The 18,620-nt window shown below is 35.7% G+C and overlaps 1 protein-coding gene across 1 annotated transcript; it reads right to left on the bottom strand.

The window, feature by feature from the left end:
* Positions 1 to 12,030: 12,030 nt before the first annotated feature.
* Positions 12,031 to 18,063, bottom strand: ndufv1 (NADH:ubiquinone oxidoreductase core subunit V1). Its single transcript, XM_056235357.1, has 11 exons — positions 17,973 to 18,063; positions 16,692 to 16,877; positions 16,526 to 16,608; positions 15,511 to 15,681; positions 15,218 to 15,401; positions 13,939 to 14,128; positions 13,598 to 13,810; positions 13,333 to 13,499; positions 12,885 to 12,966; positions 12,635 to 12,780; positions 12,031 to 12,516 (listed from the first exon to the last, which is right to left on the bottom strand). The coding sequence occupies exons 2-11, from the start codon at positions 16,869 to 16,871 to the stop codon at positions 12,439 to 12,441; spliced, it is 1,494 nt and encodes a 497-aa protein (XP_056091332.1). The 5' UTR covers positions 16,872 to 16,877; positions 17,973 to 18,063; the 3' UTR covers positions 12,031 to 12,438.
* Between the last annotated feature and the right edge of the window lie 557 nt (positions 18,064 to 18,620).

The following is an 18,620-nucleotide window of genomic DNA, read 5'->3' as shown; positions in this document are numbered from 1 at the left end:
TCTCTGCAGTAAATGTTTATCTTGAAATATTACTAACAATATAAAAGTAATTCTTACGTTTAAAAATCAATAAAGATTTCACAGCAGAAAGACACGTGTACCACAACATGAAGTTTTTTTAATGCCTTTTACTAGGAGAACAGAAGGCATGTAGTAGATTGTGTGCAACAGGTTTTGCAGCAAAGTTGATCATTTAGAGGCCTTAGAAATTAAAGTATCAAATATGATACAGTATAGGCTTTATAGAGTTAACGGTTTTGTAGTTTGTTTAGTTGTTCTTTGACTACTTGCGTGATGTTGTAATTGAATTATAATCTCTGAAGTTATTTAGTTTTCTCTTTTTTCGGAACCACATTATTATTTGTGAATGTGAATAATTTAAAGCCTAAGGAAATGTTTTGTCATTTGCACTAGCAGAACTTTTTTTGGGTTAGGGATAAGTAAAATATTAACCATATTTAATGAAAATACACACAAATAGAGCTCTACACCAAATAAAAAAATTAAGACAACTCTCCCCCTCGCCTGCTCCCGTTAGGGGTCGCCACAGCGTAAACATTGTAGACATCCGCAGTTATCTCCAAAGCACCTCATTGCAGTACACGAGATCCAGGGGGCGGAGTTGGATCCAGATCTAAGGGGTGGAGATAGGTAGGATTAGGGGTGGGGTTAGGGATCAGGGGGTGGAGATGGGTAGGATTAGGGGTGGGGATCCAACTCCTCCCCCTGGATTTCGTGTTCTGCAGTGTTATCTGGCAACTTCTAAGGATCTTCTTACCAATTACTATTTCGACAAAAGCACATTTTTTCCTCAAATAAATACATACATAAATAAAAGGCATCAATCACTAATTCAAATCGTGAACTAGCTATATTTATATTTTCCCAGAAGCCTTTGCAAAGTGTGTCGTCACAGACTAGTGAGCCTACCTACCACAGTAAGTAGCGCGTCCGCCTCATAATATGAAGGTTGTGAGTTCGATCCTCCCACGGGGCAAAACGTTTTAATTTCTGCAAGTGATTTAGATGGTGAGGCTGATATATGACTCGTGGATAAATCTGATTCTGTGAGAGGTTTGATTTGAAGAAAATATTATGTAAATAAGTAAAAACAAATATAGGTATACAAATAGACAATATTCTATCTTTATCTACAACAGGATATATAATATTTAATTTATGTTGCATAATCATTTTTTAAGCACAGCATAAGATAGTGTTTTTTTAGACTAAACTTTGTTAATGTTTGTTTTTTTATGGCTTATTAATAGAAGGGTTTATAATGAGGTGCCAATTGCAATAAATGATAAACGTTAAGCATAAATAAAAAAATAAAAGATTCCCTATAAAACAATTATGAAGAAATTCATGCTTCATTGTTCATGTAAAAGTGTTGAGTAATGTTTACAAACCAGTTCAGGTCCATTGTCATGCAATGAATGATTTTATTGCAGCACAGTAATTATATTTAGGTTATAACTTGAAGCATCAAAATCACAAACGTAGTTAAAATGAAATGAAATTGAAATGAAAGGAGCAATGTAGCTGGATGTGCATTGGTGATCCCACCCTTCAGAACTTCTTCCTCCCTGAACTGCGCTTTAACAGTTTAGCCTTCCACTCAGCAAAAGGTTTTATGTCTGTCTCCTGACAATACCAGTTACCATAATACCACCGATGAAATGACGTTATCCTCTCTTTATTGCACTTTCTGCACTGGACATATCGTCGTACAAACTTCCTGGTATAACTGCCGTCTTTTTCCTTGACCAGCTTTCTCTTCCAGTTGTATTGTGTGGTGAAAGGAACAGGAACCAATTGGCAACTCGCTGGTGCATCAATCTTTTGTGTGGAAGGTGTTAAAACCACCATCATTTGTTTTGACAGAGAAGGACCAGAAAGCAGGAGGGGCAAAGTCAAGGATGAACCTGACTGGGTTTCAGCCGGAGCAGGTTGTACTGGTGAGGCTTTTTCTTGAGTTGTGTTGTTGGTTTCCATCACAGTGTCTGGAGGCAAGTTTGAAAAGAGGGGCTTGTCATCACAATAAATCTCCATACTATTCTCTTCTTTTACGGAAACAACCTTCTCTGGAGCCGTCATTTCATTCGCCAGTGAGGATGTGTTGGGTGTAAAGAGATCCTCCACCTGAAACTGGGAGCCTCTGCTTATCCTGGAAAAGATTAATGATGCACATTAATATTTTGAAAGTGTATACTTGACATACAACCAAAACATTGTGGAAAACTTTAGTATATTATGCACACATTGATAGAGAATCTTCTAACAGAGATGGGGCGGACTGCTGTGTGATCGTCCAATCCCAGACGTCCTCTTCTTTGGAATAGCTCTCACTTTTGGCCACTTGGACGTCAGTGATTTCCATCTGTCTAATGATAAATTTGCTGTCCTGGAATGCATGGCCATTCTGCCGACACAGGTACTCCAACCCAATCAGTTCACCTAAAACAGAAGGAAGTTGAAAATAAATGCATTGGCCAGCAAGAAACATATACAATCACGTTTTAAGCATATGTTTTATTAATTGTGTGGAATTAATATTTAACTAACCAGTGTATTTACTTGTACTAGTAGTAGACAGAAACTTCTTTTGAAACACCTCCTCTTCAAGCTGGTTGACAGCATGCTGAAGAAAAGATGAGGTTGCCTTCAGGCTCTCAGAGGTAACAGCAGTAGCTCCATTCCACCTTGCCAATGCATCCAACAAGTAGATTTGGAAAAATGTAGAAGAAGTTGGCACCCCTGAAATAAAATGCATACAGGTTAGTCTCTTAAATTTCATTTCATTTTGTACAGCATAAACTATGTTTGCACATTTTTTATATTGTGTATGCACTTTATTTACTGTGTAAATAGTGTACATTGTTCATTGTGTAATGGAACGTAAAAATAAGTTTGCTGACATAGCATTGCAGTCGCAATGAGTTGCCCAGTAATTTGTGTAACGACTGAGACAAATCAGACACAAGTATTTGTTATAGTTAACAAATAATATTTTAAACTCACTCTGGGATCTGTGGGCCCATCCCCCCAAAAGGGCAAGAAGGTCTCAGTTACCATGACCACGATCAGATAAGTTGGTTTTATTGCTGTTAAAAATGTGGTCACATGTTCAAGATGGAGACGATGGGGAAGACAGAAACAGCCTTTAATACAGACTTTGCTGCATTAATTATAGACAAACTGATCTATAAATGAACATGAAGAACATTTTGCGAATGATTTACTGTCTATTGTAATATATTTTAATACTATTATTTTGTTGATGCTGTGTATTTTACAATAGAATCAATGGTCACCTATAGGCTATACTATGTTTGGTCTCTATAAATTGGTACTTTGCAGATCGAAATGATTGTGTACATGATATATCGATAGCTGTGCAACATATTAGTATTACAAGAATCTTTCTTAGCTTCTTCATCAGAAACAAATCCAGCTGCACATGCAAATGAGCATGCTTAAAACAAAGATTCATAAATCAACCACAAAGGAATTTTCCCGCTTGGAAACCGCTTGGAGGTGGGACCTTTCTCAGGCTTTATTAGAGACCAATTCACAGTGACTTCCTCTCTTGCTTCTGGCCTTCACTGCTGTTTCTTCGGGTTGTGGGGACCCGCAGGGTGTGACCACAGCCTGCTATGCTTTCACTCTCCCAACAGAGTCAGACTGTATTTTCTTCAATCCAACTCAGAGGAAAACTGCAACTTTCTGTCACGATATGTGGATATGAACCCAAACGCAGACAGTAATAAATAAAACACAGATTTATTAAACGGACAGAAAACAAAGACCCACGAGGGGGCAAACGAACGTTGACAAGACTAGACTAATAAACTTGACAATAACATGAGACTAGAACTAACAGGCAGGATACAAACTCTGATCACGGGAATACACAGCTCACAGAACAGGATGACAAGATACAAAACGAACAAACCCAAGGACCTTTGTAACAAACCCATGGACCTTAAATAAGGGACATCATCACCAGGGCACAGGTGACACCGATGAACAATCAAGACTAACGAGGAGAACAAGGGGGCGTGGTAAACAACAAAAGACAACGCAAACACATAGCCCAAAACACAGGCCATGTGTTTGCACACACAACATGAGAACAAATCCTGACACTTTACCATTACTGAATGGGCAACCATCAACTCTTCCGACTTCCTCACTCCTTGGTTGCCTTCGTGGCCTCTCCGGCCCAGGGCCGGCAGGTCACAATCTGCATGTGCCCAGCCATGTGCTCATGGAGAGCGAAAACCTTCAACCGTCGAACTAACCTTGCAAGTTCATCATATCTTCTTCATCCAACGGAGAAGAAAACGATTGCAACTTCAACATTTGACACTCACGGAACCAGTAACAACTTTAATTTTCAACAACTTCAAGAATTGTGTCGACTGCACAGACCATGCAAGTATCAATTTAATGAGGTGCTCTGCGTAAGCTGATGGTTCTTTCCATAGTTAGATGGATCTTTTCCATAGTTCCATTTCCTGCTTCAGCTTCCATTCTGTCACTCGCCCTTTTACCCGTGTATGTATGTATGTGTTTAGATTAGTAATGTTTGTGATTTAGGTAATAAAACTTGTGCACAATACGTATTTGCTTCTGATTCACTGCTTTCAACAAAGTTTACTTTACGATGTCGATTTAGATTGTGACTACAGGCTCTTAGTACTGTACAGTAAGAAAGATATTTCCCTTCCCCGGAAATGAATATTTCTTAGAATTAATAAGCAATTAACGAGTGTTCACGGGACGAACAGGTGGGTTGATTGTAATATTAATTTTACTACATTAAGTTAATTATATGAACTGATCTAAATATTCATAATCACTTATTGATTATTAACTTATTGATAGTTAATTTGTTACATTTGCATTTAAGAAAAATTAATGTCTAAATAAAATGTCATCTATGAATGAAAACAAAAACACTGATGAGATTTTAAAACAGAATTTAAGTGCCAAAATCTATTTTTATTTATTTATTTGGTTGTTTTATGTCAGAATCTAGGGCGATTGTCATGGCAAGAATGGGTTAAATTAGTTAAAAACTAATCCACGAAGAAAAAGACAGAAAGTAGAAAAAGGATAAAGAAATTTGATAAATAATTTTCATACAGAAAAAAAAAGCAAAAAAAAAAAAAACTAATCCTATTGACAGTTTAATAAACATAATTTGTGTTCTAAATAATACCACCGTCTGATGATATTGAAAGCAGTATTAGAATCCAAAACTTTGAAAGTGAAAACTTTTTTCAAGAATAAAGTAACATTGTAAGAGAATACAATCATAAAGCTTTATGAGTAAAGTTGTGAAATTACTAGAATACATAAAATAATTAGGACATTAAAGGCATGATATTGTGTGAAAAAAGTAGAAATATTTTGAGCTACAAAACAGCTACCATTCAAGGGGTTGAAGATCAACCAAAACTTTTGCTGGATCAGCTTGTTACAATAATGTGTTGCATTTTCAAATCAATCTGCTGGATTAAACCACATGTTTTACTCTGACAGTACTGTTTTTACCTGGAATGAGCTGGTTCAGATGCTGGTGGAACGATTCAACAGAGGTGGAACCTCTGACACATTTGTAGGTTGGCAGAATGTGGCCTCCCACCACCATTGTCCCAGTCTGCTCGTAGAGTTGTACACCAATAGGATCCACTATGCACGGCACATGTTTCTTCTGCAAATCCCATGTCTCAGCCATTCTACAGGAACTAAAGAGCGGCACTCCCGATGAATCCCATCCCGACTCGCCATCATAGAGCTGAATGAGCGTTGTGATGCGTTCTTCGATGTCCCTTGCATCGCGTGTGGTTCGCCTACAGTGGAGGGCAAGCTTGCTTCTGCTGAGGTGATGCATTAGTTCATCATCAGAAGGCTGCAGGATATCGAACTTGAGCACGGTACGTTTCGCCTCCGTCAGCTGCTTCAGGTCCTCCTCATCCCATTCGAAAATACAATGGCTTAGGCGGTCCATGAAAGTCGCGTATATCTGATGCGATTCTGACGTGCAGCCTGCAGCAATCCGCCCCATGAATTCCGAGATATCCAACCTGACCTCCATGTCCTTCCACTCTTTGAACGTTGTCCTAAGAAAGTTGGACTCGCAGCAGTCTCTGTTGATGTACAGAATCTCAGGAGGAGCCACAGCAGCTTCCTTGTACCTATGTATGACACCTGAGATCATTGCTTCAAGACCAGAGCCTTTGCTTTCTGTAAGCACCGACATAATAACCTGCCCTTGTTCGTTGGCGACACTGGTCGCCCAAGTTCCTGAGAAGTTCCTGAGAAACTTCTTTGTGGAACCCATCTTTAGCACACGGCCAAACTGTGAGGTTATGCTCGTCTTTATCTCATTCATTCGGTGAAGTACATCCAGAGCAAACACTTGCCTCAACCAACAGTGTTTAGGAAGAGGAAACATGGCAGGTGGACTTTGAAACATCACAGGATGGGCAAAGCCTTTGCAATCTGTCAGATACTGTACAGTCTTTTGCAGCCATACCTCAGTGTGATGTTCCTCAAGTTTCTTCTGGATATGGCTGATGCTGGTCCCCAGACATCTCTGACGGTTAAGGCGAACGACCATCATGTCACATGCCGCCTGTGATGCAAGAATGCAAGGGTACTGAACTCTATGTCCAATATCAAGTTGTGACACTACATCGTCACTCCAGCTAATCACTTTCCGATTGCATTTCCCACAAACCAGACACTCGGATGCCATGAAGTATGACCTTTCTATGTCGACTACCTGTCTGAGCTCCTGATGCAGACCTGCTGAGGTGAGCTCTTCCTTCACGCAGTCTGAATGTGGACAGGTAAGCTTGACGTTCCACAGCTTTCGTGGCATCCAGAGAAACAATACATGACCAAAGTAGTGTCCCATCTCTGGCTCCTCGGTTAAGGTAAGAGGCGGGAATGGCGGGTACCACCACAATCTATCTATCCTAGCATAGTCCATTTCAGGCTGCTTTTCTGGAGACCACCTAAACAGGGCCTTTGACACCCAGGTGTGATTGGCAGGGGGCAAAGTGCGAATCCAGCCCAGAGGAAGACAAATTCTTTTACCTGAAACAATAAATGAAATTAACTAAAGGCAAATTCAGTTGGAAGTGAGCATCCCAATGCCTTTCTCACTCCAAAGAGCAGAGCTCTTGAGGTGGGGCCTTTGGAGGGAGGAGGGCACATGTGTGTCATTATGAAACCTTTTGGAACCCACTTGGCAAAAGGAGAAATATTTAAAACGAAAGATTTTCGTTCATCTTCGGAACACAAATAAGGATTTTTTTTAATGAAATCTGAGAACTTTCTGTCCCTTCATAGACTCAAAAAGTTCATAAAGACATCTTAAAACTAATCCATATGAATCGAGCAACTGGATCTCTTTATCTGATGAACAGTTTAATTTAGGCTTTTATTTACATATAAACATTGATCAGATCGAGTCTCTTCAGAAAATTTGGACTAAACCGCCGATTCATATGGGTTAGTTCTCTTTATGAACTTTTTGAAGCGTCAAAGTGGTAGTTGCATAGCTGTCAATGGAGGGACAGACTGCTCTCAGATTTCATCACAAAGATCTTCATTTGTGTCCGAAGATGAACGAAAGTCTTATGGGTTTGGAACGACATGAGGGTGAGTTATTAATGACAGAATTTTAATTTTGGGGTGAACTATCCCTTTAAGTCGAACTCTTCAGCCATATAGCTTTAAAATTAATTGTGGATTTGTGAATGAACTCATATTTCAGCTCACATGACCATTACAACTTAAAACAAATTCCTTGATGGACAATCATATGTAAAAAGGGTCCCTTCACTTTCGTTTGGAACGCTCCTACAAATGGTGTCCTCTTCCAGAAGGGACTTTCTAGGGTGAAAAAATGCTGTTTGGAATTTGCCCCATTTGTGAACAAATAGTTTAAATTACTCAAAAAGAACCTTAAGATACTTACTATATGCTTGTGACACCAGCAGCTCAGAAGTTTGTTCAGAGGTGCAAAATGGCCCTCCAGCCATGTCGTTCGCTTTCAAGATTGGCGAAGTGTTGCTGTGTCGCCTATCTGATCTGCTTGGCTTCATATCTTTGAAATAAAAAGACTGAACATTGAAATAAAAAGAAACCAGTGTCAGGAATATTTAATATGGGTGTTGATACTGTTAATTCACAGTTCCATTGTTGAGACGAATGATGAAGATTTAACATAAAAACCAACAGTCTTGCACTGGTAATAGCTCTTCATAGATCCTAATTTGTGGTAATAAATTGATTTTTAAGGGAGCACACTTTTTTTTTCTGACAGCTTAACATTAAAAGTACATTCTAAAAATTTAAACTAAATCACAAAACTTATATTGATATTTGTATAGCAATAAGCATATGGTAAACATATTAATGGAATTCTAAGTAAAAGGTTGACTCGCTAAATATCTCAAAATCAAAAGAAAGAAAGAAATAATATATTTTATATATATTTTCTGTTGTCAAGGTCAGTATGTCTTGGGAGAATCCAGCGAGTCAGATAAAATATTCTCAATTAAAAAATAATTTCCATCCATAGAGTAATCAATCATATTTGATTCTGAGGAAGACCAAGGTTGATGATGATCTTGAAGTGTGCAAATGTAAACTGAAAAATTGGACCTTATTTTTTTTAAGTATTTGTTCCATGATAAATGAAAATGCATAACAAGAAGAGTATATAAACTGTATGTGTATACCACTTTGTATGCTTTATTCTACCCATGTGGACCCACATAAAAAAATGGGGATCTGAAGCAGCACGGACAGAACAGAGCAAAGTTTGTGGGAAAAGATTAAATAATTTTTTTTTTTTTTTTTACAAGAGGTGGCTTTTAAGAGGTGTGTTTCTGTAATTAAAATAAACATAAAAAATATGTATGATAAAGTCAAGATAAACAACGATAAAGAGATTTAGGCGGAATAACATGATTCACTGTGCTGAAACATACAGTAAATATAATGTAGCTTTAATATGAAGGTTTATTTTACTTTATGCAAAATGTTTGTTTGTTTTTGCTTACGATTTTGGGGTGAAAAGACATTTTTGACAAGCTTTGCTAGAGTCACCAAAAAAAGTTCTGATAAATTCTACAGTTTCTATATCTTCAACACTGCACATATCTCTTTCAATATTACTAGCCTATATATGGCAAGCCGTTTTAACATTTAATCATTTTAACCTACTAGTCTCTATTTTCATGCTACTAGTGCTTATTTTTTAGATACTAGTATCTATTCCATTAAGTACTAGTACTTATTCATTAGCGACTAGTGCTTATTATTTAGGTACTAGTGCTTATTCAACAGATACTAGTGCTTATTCTTTAGGTACTAGTACTTATTCAATAGATACTAGTACTTATTCAATAGATACTAGTCCTTATTTATTAGATACTAGTACTTATTCATTAGATACTAGTCCTTATTTATTAGATACTAGTGCTTATCAATTAGCTACTAGTACTTATTCAATAGATACTAGTACTTATTCATTAGTTACTAGTACTTATTCATTAGATACTAGTACTTATTCATTAGATACTAGTACCTATTAAATAGATACTAGTACTTATTCATTAGATACTAGTACTTATTCATTAGATACTAGTACTTATTTCGATAGTCACTAGTAACTATTCTTTTGTTACTAGTAACAAAAAATATTTTTTGCCATTGACTTCTATGGGGATCTGTCATTTAGATATCAACTATTCAGTTCTGACTAGTATCTATTCCAATTGTGACTAGTACATATATATTAGATACTGGTAGTTATTCTTTAGGTACTAGTACTTATTTTTTAGATACTAGTACTTATTCATTAGCTACTAGTACTTATTCAATATATACTAGTACTTATTCATTAGATACTAGTACTTATTCATTAGATACTAGTACTTATTTCGATAGTCACTAGTATCTATTAATTAGATACTAGTACTTATCAATTAGCTACTAGTACTCATTCAATAGATACTTGTACTTATTCATTAGATACTAGTACTTATTCATTAGATACTAGTACCTATTAAATAGATACTAGTACTTATTAATTAGCTACTAGTACTTATTCAATAGATACTAGTTCCTATTAATTAGATACTAGTATTTATTCCAAATGTTACTAGTAACTATTCTTATCTTACTAGTCACAACTGTTTTTTTACTAGTCTTATGTTATGACTAGTCAGAACGGCCACTGTATAGTTCAATTAAAAATCTTACTAGTAAAATAAAAAATGTTACTAGTAACATTTGGAATAAATACTAGTATCTAATAAATAGATACTAGTATCTATTGAATAAGTACTAGTATCTATTGAATAAGTACTAGTATATATTGAATAAGTACTAGTAGCTAATGAATAAGTACTAGTATCTAAAAAATAAGTACTAGTACCTAAAGAATAACTACCAGTATCTAATATATATGTACTAGTCACAATTGGAATAGATACTAGTCAGAACTGAATAGTTGATATCTAAATGACAGATCCCCATAGAAGTCAATGGCAAAAAATAATTTTTGTTACTAGTAACAAAAGAATAGTTACTAGTGACTATCGAAATAAGTACTAGTATCTAATGAATAAGTACTAGTATCTAATGAATAAGTACTAGTATCTATTTAATAGGTACTAGTATCTAATGAATAAGTACTAGTATCTAATGAATAAGTACTAGTAACTAATGAATAAGTACTAGTATCTATTGAATAAGTACTAGTAGCTAATTGATAAGCACTAGTATCTAATAAATAAGGACTAGTATCTAATGAATAAGTACTAGTATCTAATAAATAAGGACTAGTATCTAATGAATAAGTACTAGTATCTATTGAATAAGTACTAGTACCTAAAGAATAAGCACTAGTATCTGTTGAATAAGCACTAGTACCTAAATAATAAGCACTAGTAGCTAATGAATAAGTACTAGTACTTAATGGAATAGATACTAGTATCTAAAAAATAAGCACTAGTAGCATGAAAATAGAGACTAGTAGGTTAAAATGATTAAATGTTAAAACGGCTTGCCATAGCCTATATGCAATTTACAAACAAACATCAAGAGTCATCATAACGTGCGGTTCGCTTCACTGCTTGGTGGATATCATTCATTGAAAAGGAAAAACGGTTGGGAATCGTATCATACTTCATTTATCCATAACTAAAAGCTGCATGATTGAACAACTGCGTTTAGAAACCCACTGAACTGAGGCTACTTCAACTACATGTCGACAAAAAAACAATCCCAGTAACTCAGTCAGTAGTAGTACTGAGAAACAGATTATCTTACCTTTGACAACGCGACAAAAAAGCACAAATGTAAAATCGAGGCTCAGGCTGTCCAAATTCCAAAAGCTGATATGAAGCGTTAGATCAACGTTAAATCAAGCGGGCTGGTTCGAGAACAAACGGCGGCGTTGATTGGCTGATTCTTGGTATAGTTTTAAAAGTCTTGATTGGTTCATAATTTCCATTTGTGGTATTTGACTACAAATAATGATTAAATTATTTTTATAGTAAATGTACATTTTTTCTGATTATGATCTGTATTGAGACTCGAAAATTGTCCATTAAATAAAGACATCTTTTTGGAGACTTTTTAAAAATTCTATTAATTTCAAGGATTTCAATGAAAACCCATGGCTCCTTGGCAATCTTAATAAAAAAAAATGTTTTTTAATTCTAATTAAAAACAATCTGTAGTCATTCTGAACTGGAAAATCATACTAAATGTATTGGTAAAAAAAAAGGTAGGAAACAATGTAGAGCAAGACTATATATAAAGAATGATTACATTATCATCACAATGGGATTAAACATAATGAGAAACTGATCTTTATGTTCCCTTTCCCCATTTATTTTTTCTGAAAACCAAGAAGCACTAAGACTCACTTTCATCCACCTAATTCAATCTCTATTCATGACAATCCAAAATACAAACCAAAAAACACTGTTTTAAGTTTTAGGCTCTTTACTTCCACAAATAAGTGTTTATACAGTGCAAGATTTTATTTTCTGTTTTCAAGAAAACAGCCTTAACATCATAATAGGATTTAACATAATTTCATAACCATTTACTCACTACATGTTATTGTACATGCGTGATGTTATCTGCTCAAACAGTTTCCACTCTATAATGTGTCATAAGTCATCCAAAATCACGAGTATGCTGTTGAGTCCATCACCATAATGGGATAGGCTCTTCTAAAACTATTTATAGATTTTCATTAAATCCCACTGATATATGTAATAGAAACAAAAGATGGATGCCAGCAGTTCACACATCAGTGAGCGAGAGAAAATGTAGGTTTTGCTTAAATAAGTGATAGGATGAATGAGAACGGACACAGATATGGAGCCTTCAAGCGCGCGCCTGCTGTTTCTGTTTGAAGTCTTCGATTCTGTTCTCCATTAAAGGGCGGAAGTGACGGATCAGTCCCTAAGAACAACAAAATATAAAGAAACAGATTAATCATGGAGATATGTTTTAAAATAATTTATCTATTTACATCAAATAAAAAAAAAAATTTTTTTTTTTTTTAATGCTCTGCCTTTACCTGGACTGGCCATGCGGCTCCATCTCCCAGGGCACAGATGGTGTGGCCCTCAATCTGCTTGCTGATCTCCCAGATCATGTCAATCTCTGCTGACTTTGCATCGCCTTTCACAAAGCGCCACATCATCTTATTCATCCAGTCCACTCCTGAGAGGCACAGAAAAGAAAGACTAGTAAATATTCACTGTAATAAAACATATTGTACAGGTAAAAAAAAAACTAAAAATGTGTATTCACATAAATGATCATACCCTCTCTGCAAGGAGTGCACTGCCCACAGCTTTCATGCTTGTAGAATTCAATCAAGCGGGCAATAGCTCGAATAACATCAGTCTGTGAAGGGGCAACACTTTTTTAATTATAAAAAGTAGAGATGCACCAATACTAAATTCCACCGCCAATATGGAAATGACATCAGCCAATGCTGATAGTTTGATGGTAATGTCTAGAGCTTTAGTGCTGTATGATTGACATTTTCTTACACTGCTGAATGCTTAAGCTACTGTATAGACAGTACAATGACAGATCATTCAAAAAATAAAGTATCTAGCCTATTGTGTTTCACTAATTTAGAAATAATCCCATCGTAAAAAATGCTAATAGGAATTTGCAGTGAAGAAAAGAGGAGAAAATGAAGTTTAGAAGTTGTCCGTGTCCACAGAAACAAAACCATGCATGTTATTTAACAAATGGACTCACTGATTTATCCATGACAATAAGTGCTGCTGTGCCGAGACCGGTCTGAGCCTGCACGAGGGCATCAAAATCCATGAGAACTGTGTCGCACACATTACGTGGGATTAGTGGCGTGGAAGAACCACCAGGAATAACGCACAGGAGATTATCCCAACCACCCCGGACGCCACCTGCAGGGATCGTATGAATTATGGATCAATAATCCTCAGGAGCGGACATGATTCGACAATGGACAAAAATGTCTATGTACAGATAGTATGCGGTGTACCTGCATGCCTTTCAATGAGCTCTTTCAGGGGAATGGACATCTCTTCTTCCACCGTGCAGGGGTTGTTGACATGGCCCGAAATGTTGAAGAGCTTCGTGCCAGAGTTTCTCTCCCGGCCGAAACTCAGAAACCACGTGCCGCCACGACGGCAGATGGTTGGTGCCACAGCTACTGTCTCGACGTTGGCAACGGTTGTTGGACAGCCAAACACGCCTGCAACAAGAACATGTTACATTTATAACTGGTCATACAGCATGACATTTCTCTCAGGGCATGTATATATATATATATATATATATATATATATATATATAAAAAATGTATAGCATTTTTCGACTTACCCACATCAGCAGGGAAAGGGGGTTTCAGACGAGGTTTTCCCTGTTTTCCCTCGATGGACTCAATCAGAGCCGTCTCCTCTCCGCAGATGTACGCTCCCGCACCGCGCATCACAAACACGTCAAAGTCAAAACCTGAGCCGCACGAGTTCCTGCCAATCAGCCCCGCTGCGTAAGCCTCATTAATGGCCACCTGAGTGAAACCACACATAAATACACAAGGTCAATACATCACTTCCTTCAACTACTGTGTAGTGCATTTTATCACATTTACAGAAATGAACCCCATTGCACGGGAGATTTGACTTACAATTCATTTGACAACGCTAAAAACAATAATAAGCAAAAAAAACATAGCACATAAAGATATTAAGTAATAATCTACATTTTTAAATACACCATTTTGTTTATCAACACTATTCTTAACTGAACTTAAAGTAGATTTAATATTATTATTAATGTTATATTTATAAACTAATGTATGAAATCAAAATATATAGTGTAATATTAATATACACTACCTTTCAAAGGTTTGGGGCGGGTAAGATATGTTTGATATTTTTTCCGATCTTTTACTTAATATTTAAAAGAAACCTCTTATGCTGCATTTATATGATTCTTATGCTTAGGCTGCATTTATATAATCAAAATAGAGTAAAAACAGAAATACTGTGAAATATTATTTTACAACTACTTTATTTTAAATTATTGTTTTAATAAATCAATTTTAAAAAGTCATTTATTCCTGTGATCAAAAGCTGAATTTTCAGCATTACTCCAGTCTTCAGTGTCACATGATCCTTCAGAAAATGCCGATTTGCTGCTCAAGAAATATTTCTTATAATAATTTTTTTTTTCTTTCATTTTTGATGAATAGAACGTAAACAGCATTTGTTTGAAATATAAATCTTTTGTAACATTATAAATGTCTTTACTGTCACTTTTGACCAGTTTAATACATCCTTGCTGAATAAAAGTGTTTCTTTAAATGTATCTCTTAAAAAAAATTATTGACCCCAAACTTTAGTAGTGTAGTGCAATATAAAATCATAATATTAGTATTTATTTATTAATTTCAGTTCTACATGTTGGATTTATTTCACCATTTTTATCAATAACATTTAACAAAACAATAACAAAGCGTGACTATGATGCCTTAAATTGCTGCCTGCTTAGGGAGCTCATTTTTTGGAACAGAGTTCTTTTCCCCCTTTGTCTCTTTAAAAAATTAGCGATATTACACAGACATATCCACGAGGATACACAGATATTTGTTTTTCACCTGGAGGTTGGACGACTCATTGTAGAACTCTCCCCGGATGTAGATGTATGCAGCACGTGCTCCCATGGCTCGGCCAGCGACCAGACAGCCCTCGATCAGCTTATGGGGATCATTACGCATGATCTCTCTGTCCTTGCAGGTACCGGGCTCTCCTTCATCAGCATTCACCACCAGATATTTAGGCCTGAGTGGAAAAAGAGAATGACCTGATTTGTTCCAAATAACAAAAGCTAGATGTGGATCCATCTGCAGCAACCCCTGACTCGATCTTAGTAGTTGAGATGTAAACCCACCTGCCATCACTGGGCTTGTTCATGAAGCTCCACTTCATCCCTGTTGGGAAGCCGGCACCCCCTCGGCCTCGCAGCCCTGAGACCTTAATCTCATTCAGGATCCAGTCCACTCCTTTATCCAGAATCTCCTTGGTCTTGTACCAGTCACCTCTCTGCAGGGCACCTTTCAGCCTGAGGAACGTGGGGAGCACATGCACTGACAATAATATAATAATAATAATACTTTATATATGCACTGTACTTTAAATGTATATACACACTGTGTATTATACACACAATACCAGTCAAAGGATTTTTAGAATGTTTTTTAAAATTAAATAAAAAATGTAAAAACAAAAGTCTCTAATGTTCACCAAGGCTGCTATTTTTTTATCAAAAATACAGTAAAAACTGTATTATTGTTACATTAATTTAATATATTTTTATATACATTCCTGTGATGGCAAAACTTTTTCTTTCTTTTTTTTATTGATAATAAAAAAGAACCCTTAGTAATAATTGAGCAACAATAATTGAGCACCACATCAGCATATCAGAATGATTTCTGAAGGGTCATGTGACTCTGAAGACTTGAATTTTCAGAGGAATCTTATTTTAAATTGTAATAACATTTCAAAATATTACTTATATTATTATTTTTTTTTAACAAATAAATGCATCATTGTTGAGCAGAAGAGACTTAACTAAGTAAAACTAGACTAAGTAAAAACTGTACAAGTCGTATAGTACTTAGTTTTCACATATATTGAGAGGATGTGGAATCCCTTTAAACTGTTTGTCTTGAATGTGTACTGTTTTTTTAAAGTTCTGAAATGATTGTTATAATTTGTTATATTGCAATAAAAACACGCGCTAAGGAATCATACTATTAAAAAAATGGTCCTCTTGATACTAACAGCTGTCACAGCAAAACTAAAATAATGGCTATAATGAATACTAAAAATGAGAAAGAAAAAAACATTATATATGTATATTATTATATATATTCATAATACAATTTAAAAAATGTTTTTACCTCCAGTCATGTCGTCCATACAGGTTAGTGAATATTCTGTCCTGGTCAGCTAGAGGTCCAAATTTGGTCTTCTTTGGTGTTTCCTGGGTGACACACACTGATTATAGCCCATTTGCATTGATCATCAGTTATACACACAGTAGATTTGCAGTATGAAGATAGTCACCTGTTGAGCTGTGCTGTTGTACCGCACCAGTGTCATGGAGTTTGGGGGAGGCGGAGAGGTAGTGGTGGTGGCGGCTACAGAAGTGCGAGATGCACCAGCAGCTGCAACCACGACCGGGGCACGCGAAGCCCCAGTGGTCAGCACCCGGCTAAGAACGGGACAGCCGAGACAGGACAACATCCTTTTCTGAAAGAGATAGATGAAAAAAACAATGAGAATGAGAGGTTCCCTCATAGCGTGGTGGAACACGGTTTAATAACAACTCTAGTTCTAACAACCTGTACTGCCAATGTTAACTAAAACTTATACTATTAAAAATGGTTTTCATAATTGAAATAAAGCTGATATAAAATAAAATATAAATATTAGATGAAAAACTTAAACTTATTAAAACGTACATGACGTGTATGATTTGAAGTACTAAAATTAACTAAAAATAAAGATAAAGAGAAATATATATATATATATATATATATATATATAAAAACTAATCACAATAACAAAAGCACATACCAAAATTAAAATAAAAACCGAAAATATAAAAATAAAAGCTAATTTTAAAATAAATAAATACTAAAAAGAGTATATAAATAAATATTATTGAAATAACACTGCAATCTGGAAATGTCCTAAAGGCACTGAAAATTTAATATCCTCATGAATCCCCCATTATTACATACATTATTCACATGATATATGTATAGTTATATTGTCAATAAAAGGATTTCCATTGTTATGCTTGCATAAGGTGTCAGTGTTGCATTACATGTTTACAAAAATGTTTGAATGCTTGACGACAACAAGCACTCAACATCCCAAAATAATAATAGCATATATAAAAGTAATTCACAACACAAACTTTAGATGTTCAACACTATAACATCATTCATATATGAACTAAAAATATCTCAAAAATGTCAGACAATTTAAGGAACAGTTCCTCAAGACAACTAGTTCAGCAGCGGCCACAAACACACATTCATGTAGATCAAAGACAACCTCCAAAATTATACATTATTGCATAAACACACAAGTCAAACTCATTTAGACATGGTACAGTAAGTTAACTTATTGGAAATATACTCGTCCCGCAATGACCTCCATATTTACGCTCATGACATTTGAGGGACTACGGCAGTGCACAACATTTACGTTCCGATTTATTTACGTTACAGAAAGTATATGGGTCGGGATTTATTAACATCAATTTTTAGGAAGAAAATGTCTAACTCTTGATCTGTAAACAGATGAACCAAGCGAAAGAGCCGAACCGCTGCTTACCTTCGTGATCTCCCTGGATCAGCGTTATGAAATTTAGACAGAGCGGAAGGAATACAGCGACCGAACCGGATGTACTAACGGCTTCGACCTGTTATGTGTGGAGGCGCTGTTAGGGCTGTTACATATGTTTACATATCTGGGTTACACAACACAATGTTTTAGAGTCATTGGTAAGATAAAGATAGATATCAGTATACCAAGTATCAAGGCAATTTAAACCAGGAATTTTTAGATAATCGTGAGAGAAAAATACGTCTAATCTAATTCCATCCTAATCTAATTCCAATCTAATTCCATTCCATGTGTGGAGGCGCTGTTACGTATGTTTACATATCTGGGTTACACATATGTTTTAGAGACATTGGTAAGATAAAGATAGATATCATTATACCAAGTATCAAGGTAATTTAAACCAGGAATTTTTAGATAAATCGTGAGAGAAAAATACGTCTAATCTAATTCCATTCTTATAAAATATTATGTTCTCATTTTGTTGCATACACTAAAAATGCTTGGTTCCACCTTTTGGGTCAATTTACTATCTTAAAATAGTTAATGAATTTAGGCCTCTTATGTAAAGATAAAAAAATGATTTTCTATTAGCTATTTAATTTAATTTACACTACCATTCAAAAGTTTGGGGTCGGT

Source organism: Rhinichthys klamathensis, unplaced genomic scaffold (assembly GCF_029890125.1).
Source record: "Rhinichthys klamathensis goyatoka isolate OS25496 unplaced genomic scaffold, OSU_Roscu_1.1 h1tg000420l_1, whole genome shotgun sequence".
NCBI classification, from domain to species: domain Eukaryota; kingdom Metazoa; phylum Chordata; class Actinopteri; order Cypriniformes; family Leuciscidae; genus Rhinichthys; species Rhinichthys klamathensis.
The sequence above is the reverse complement of the archived record's forward strand: the minus strand, read 5'-3'. Positions and strand labels throughout refer to the sequence as shown.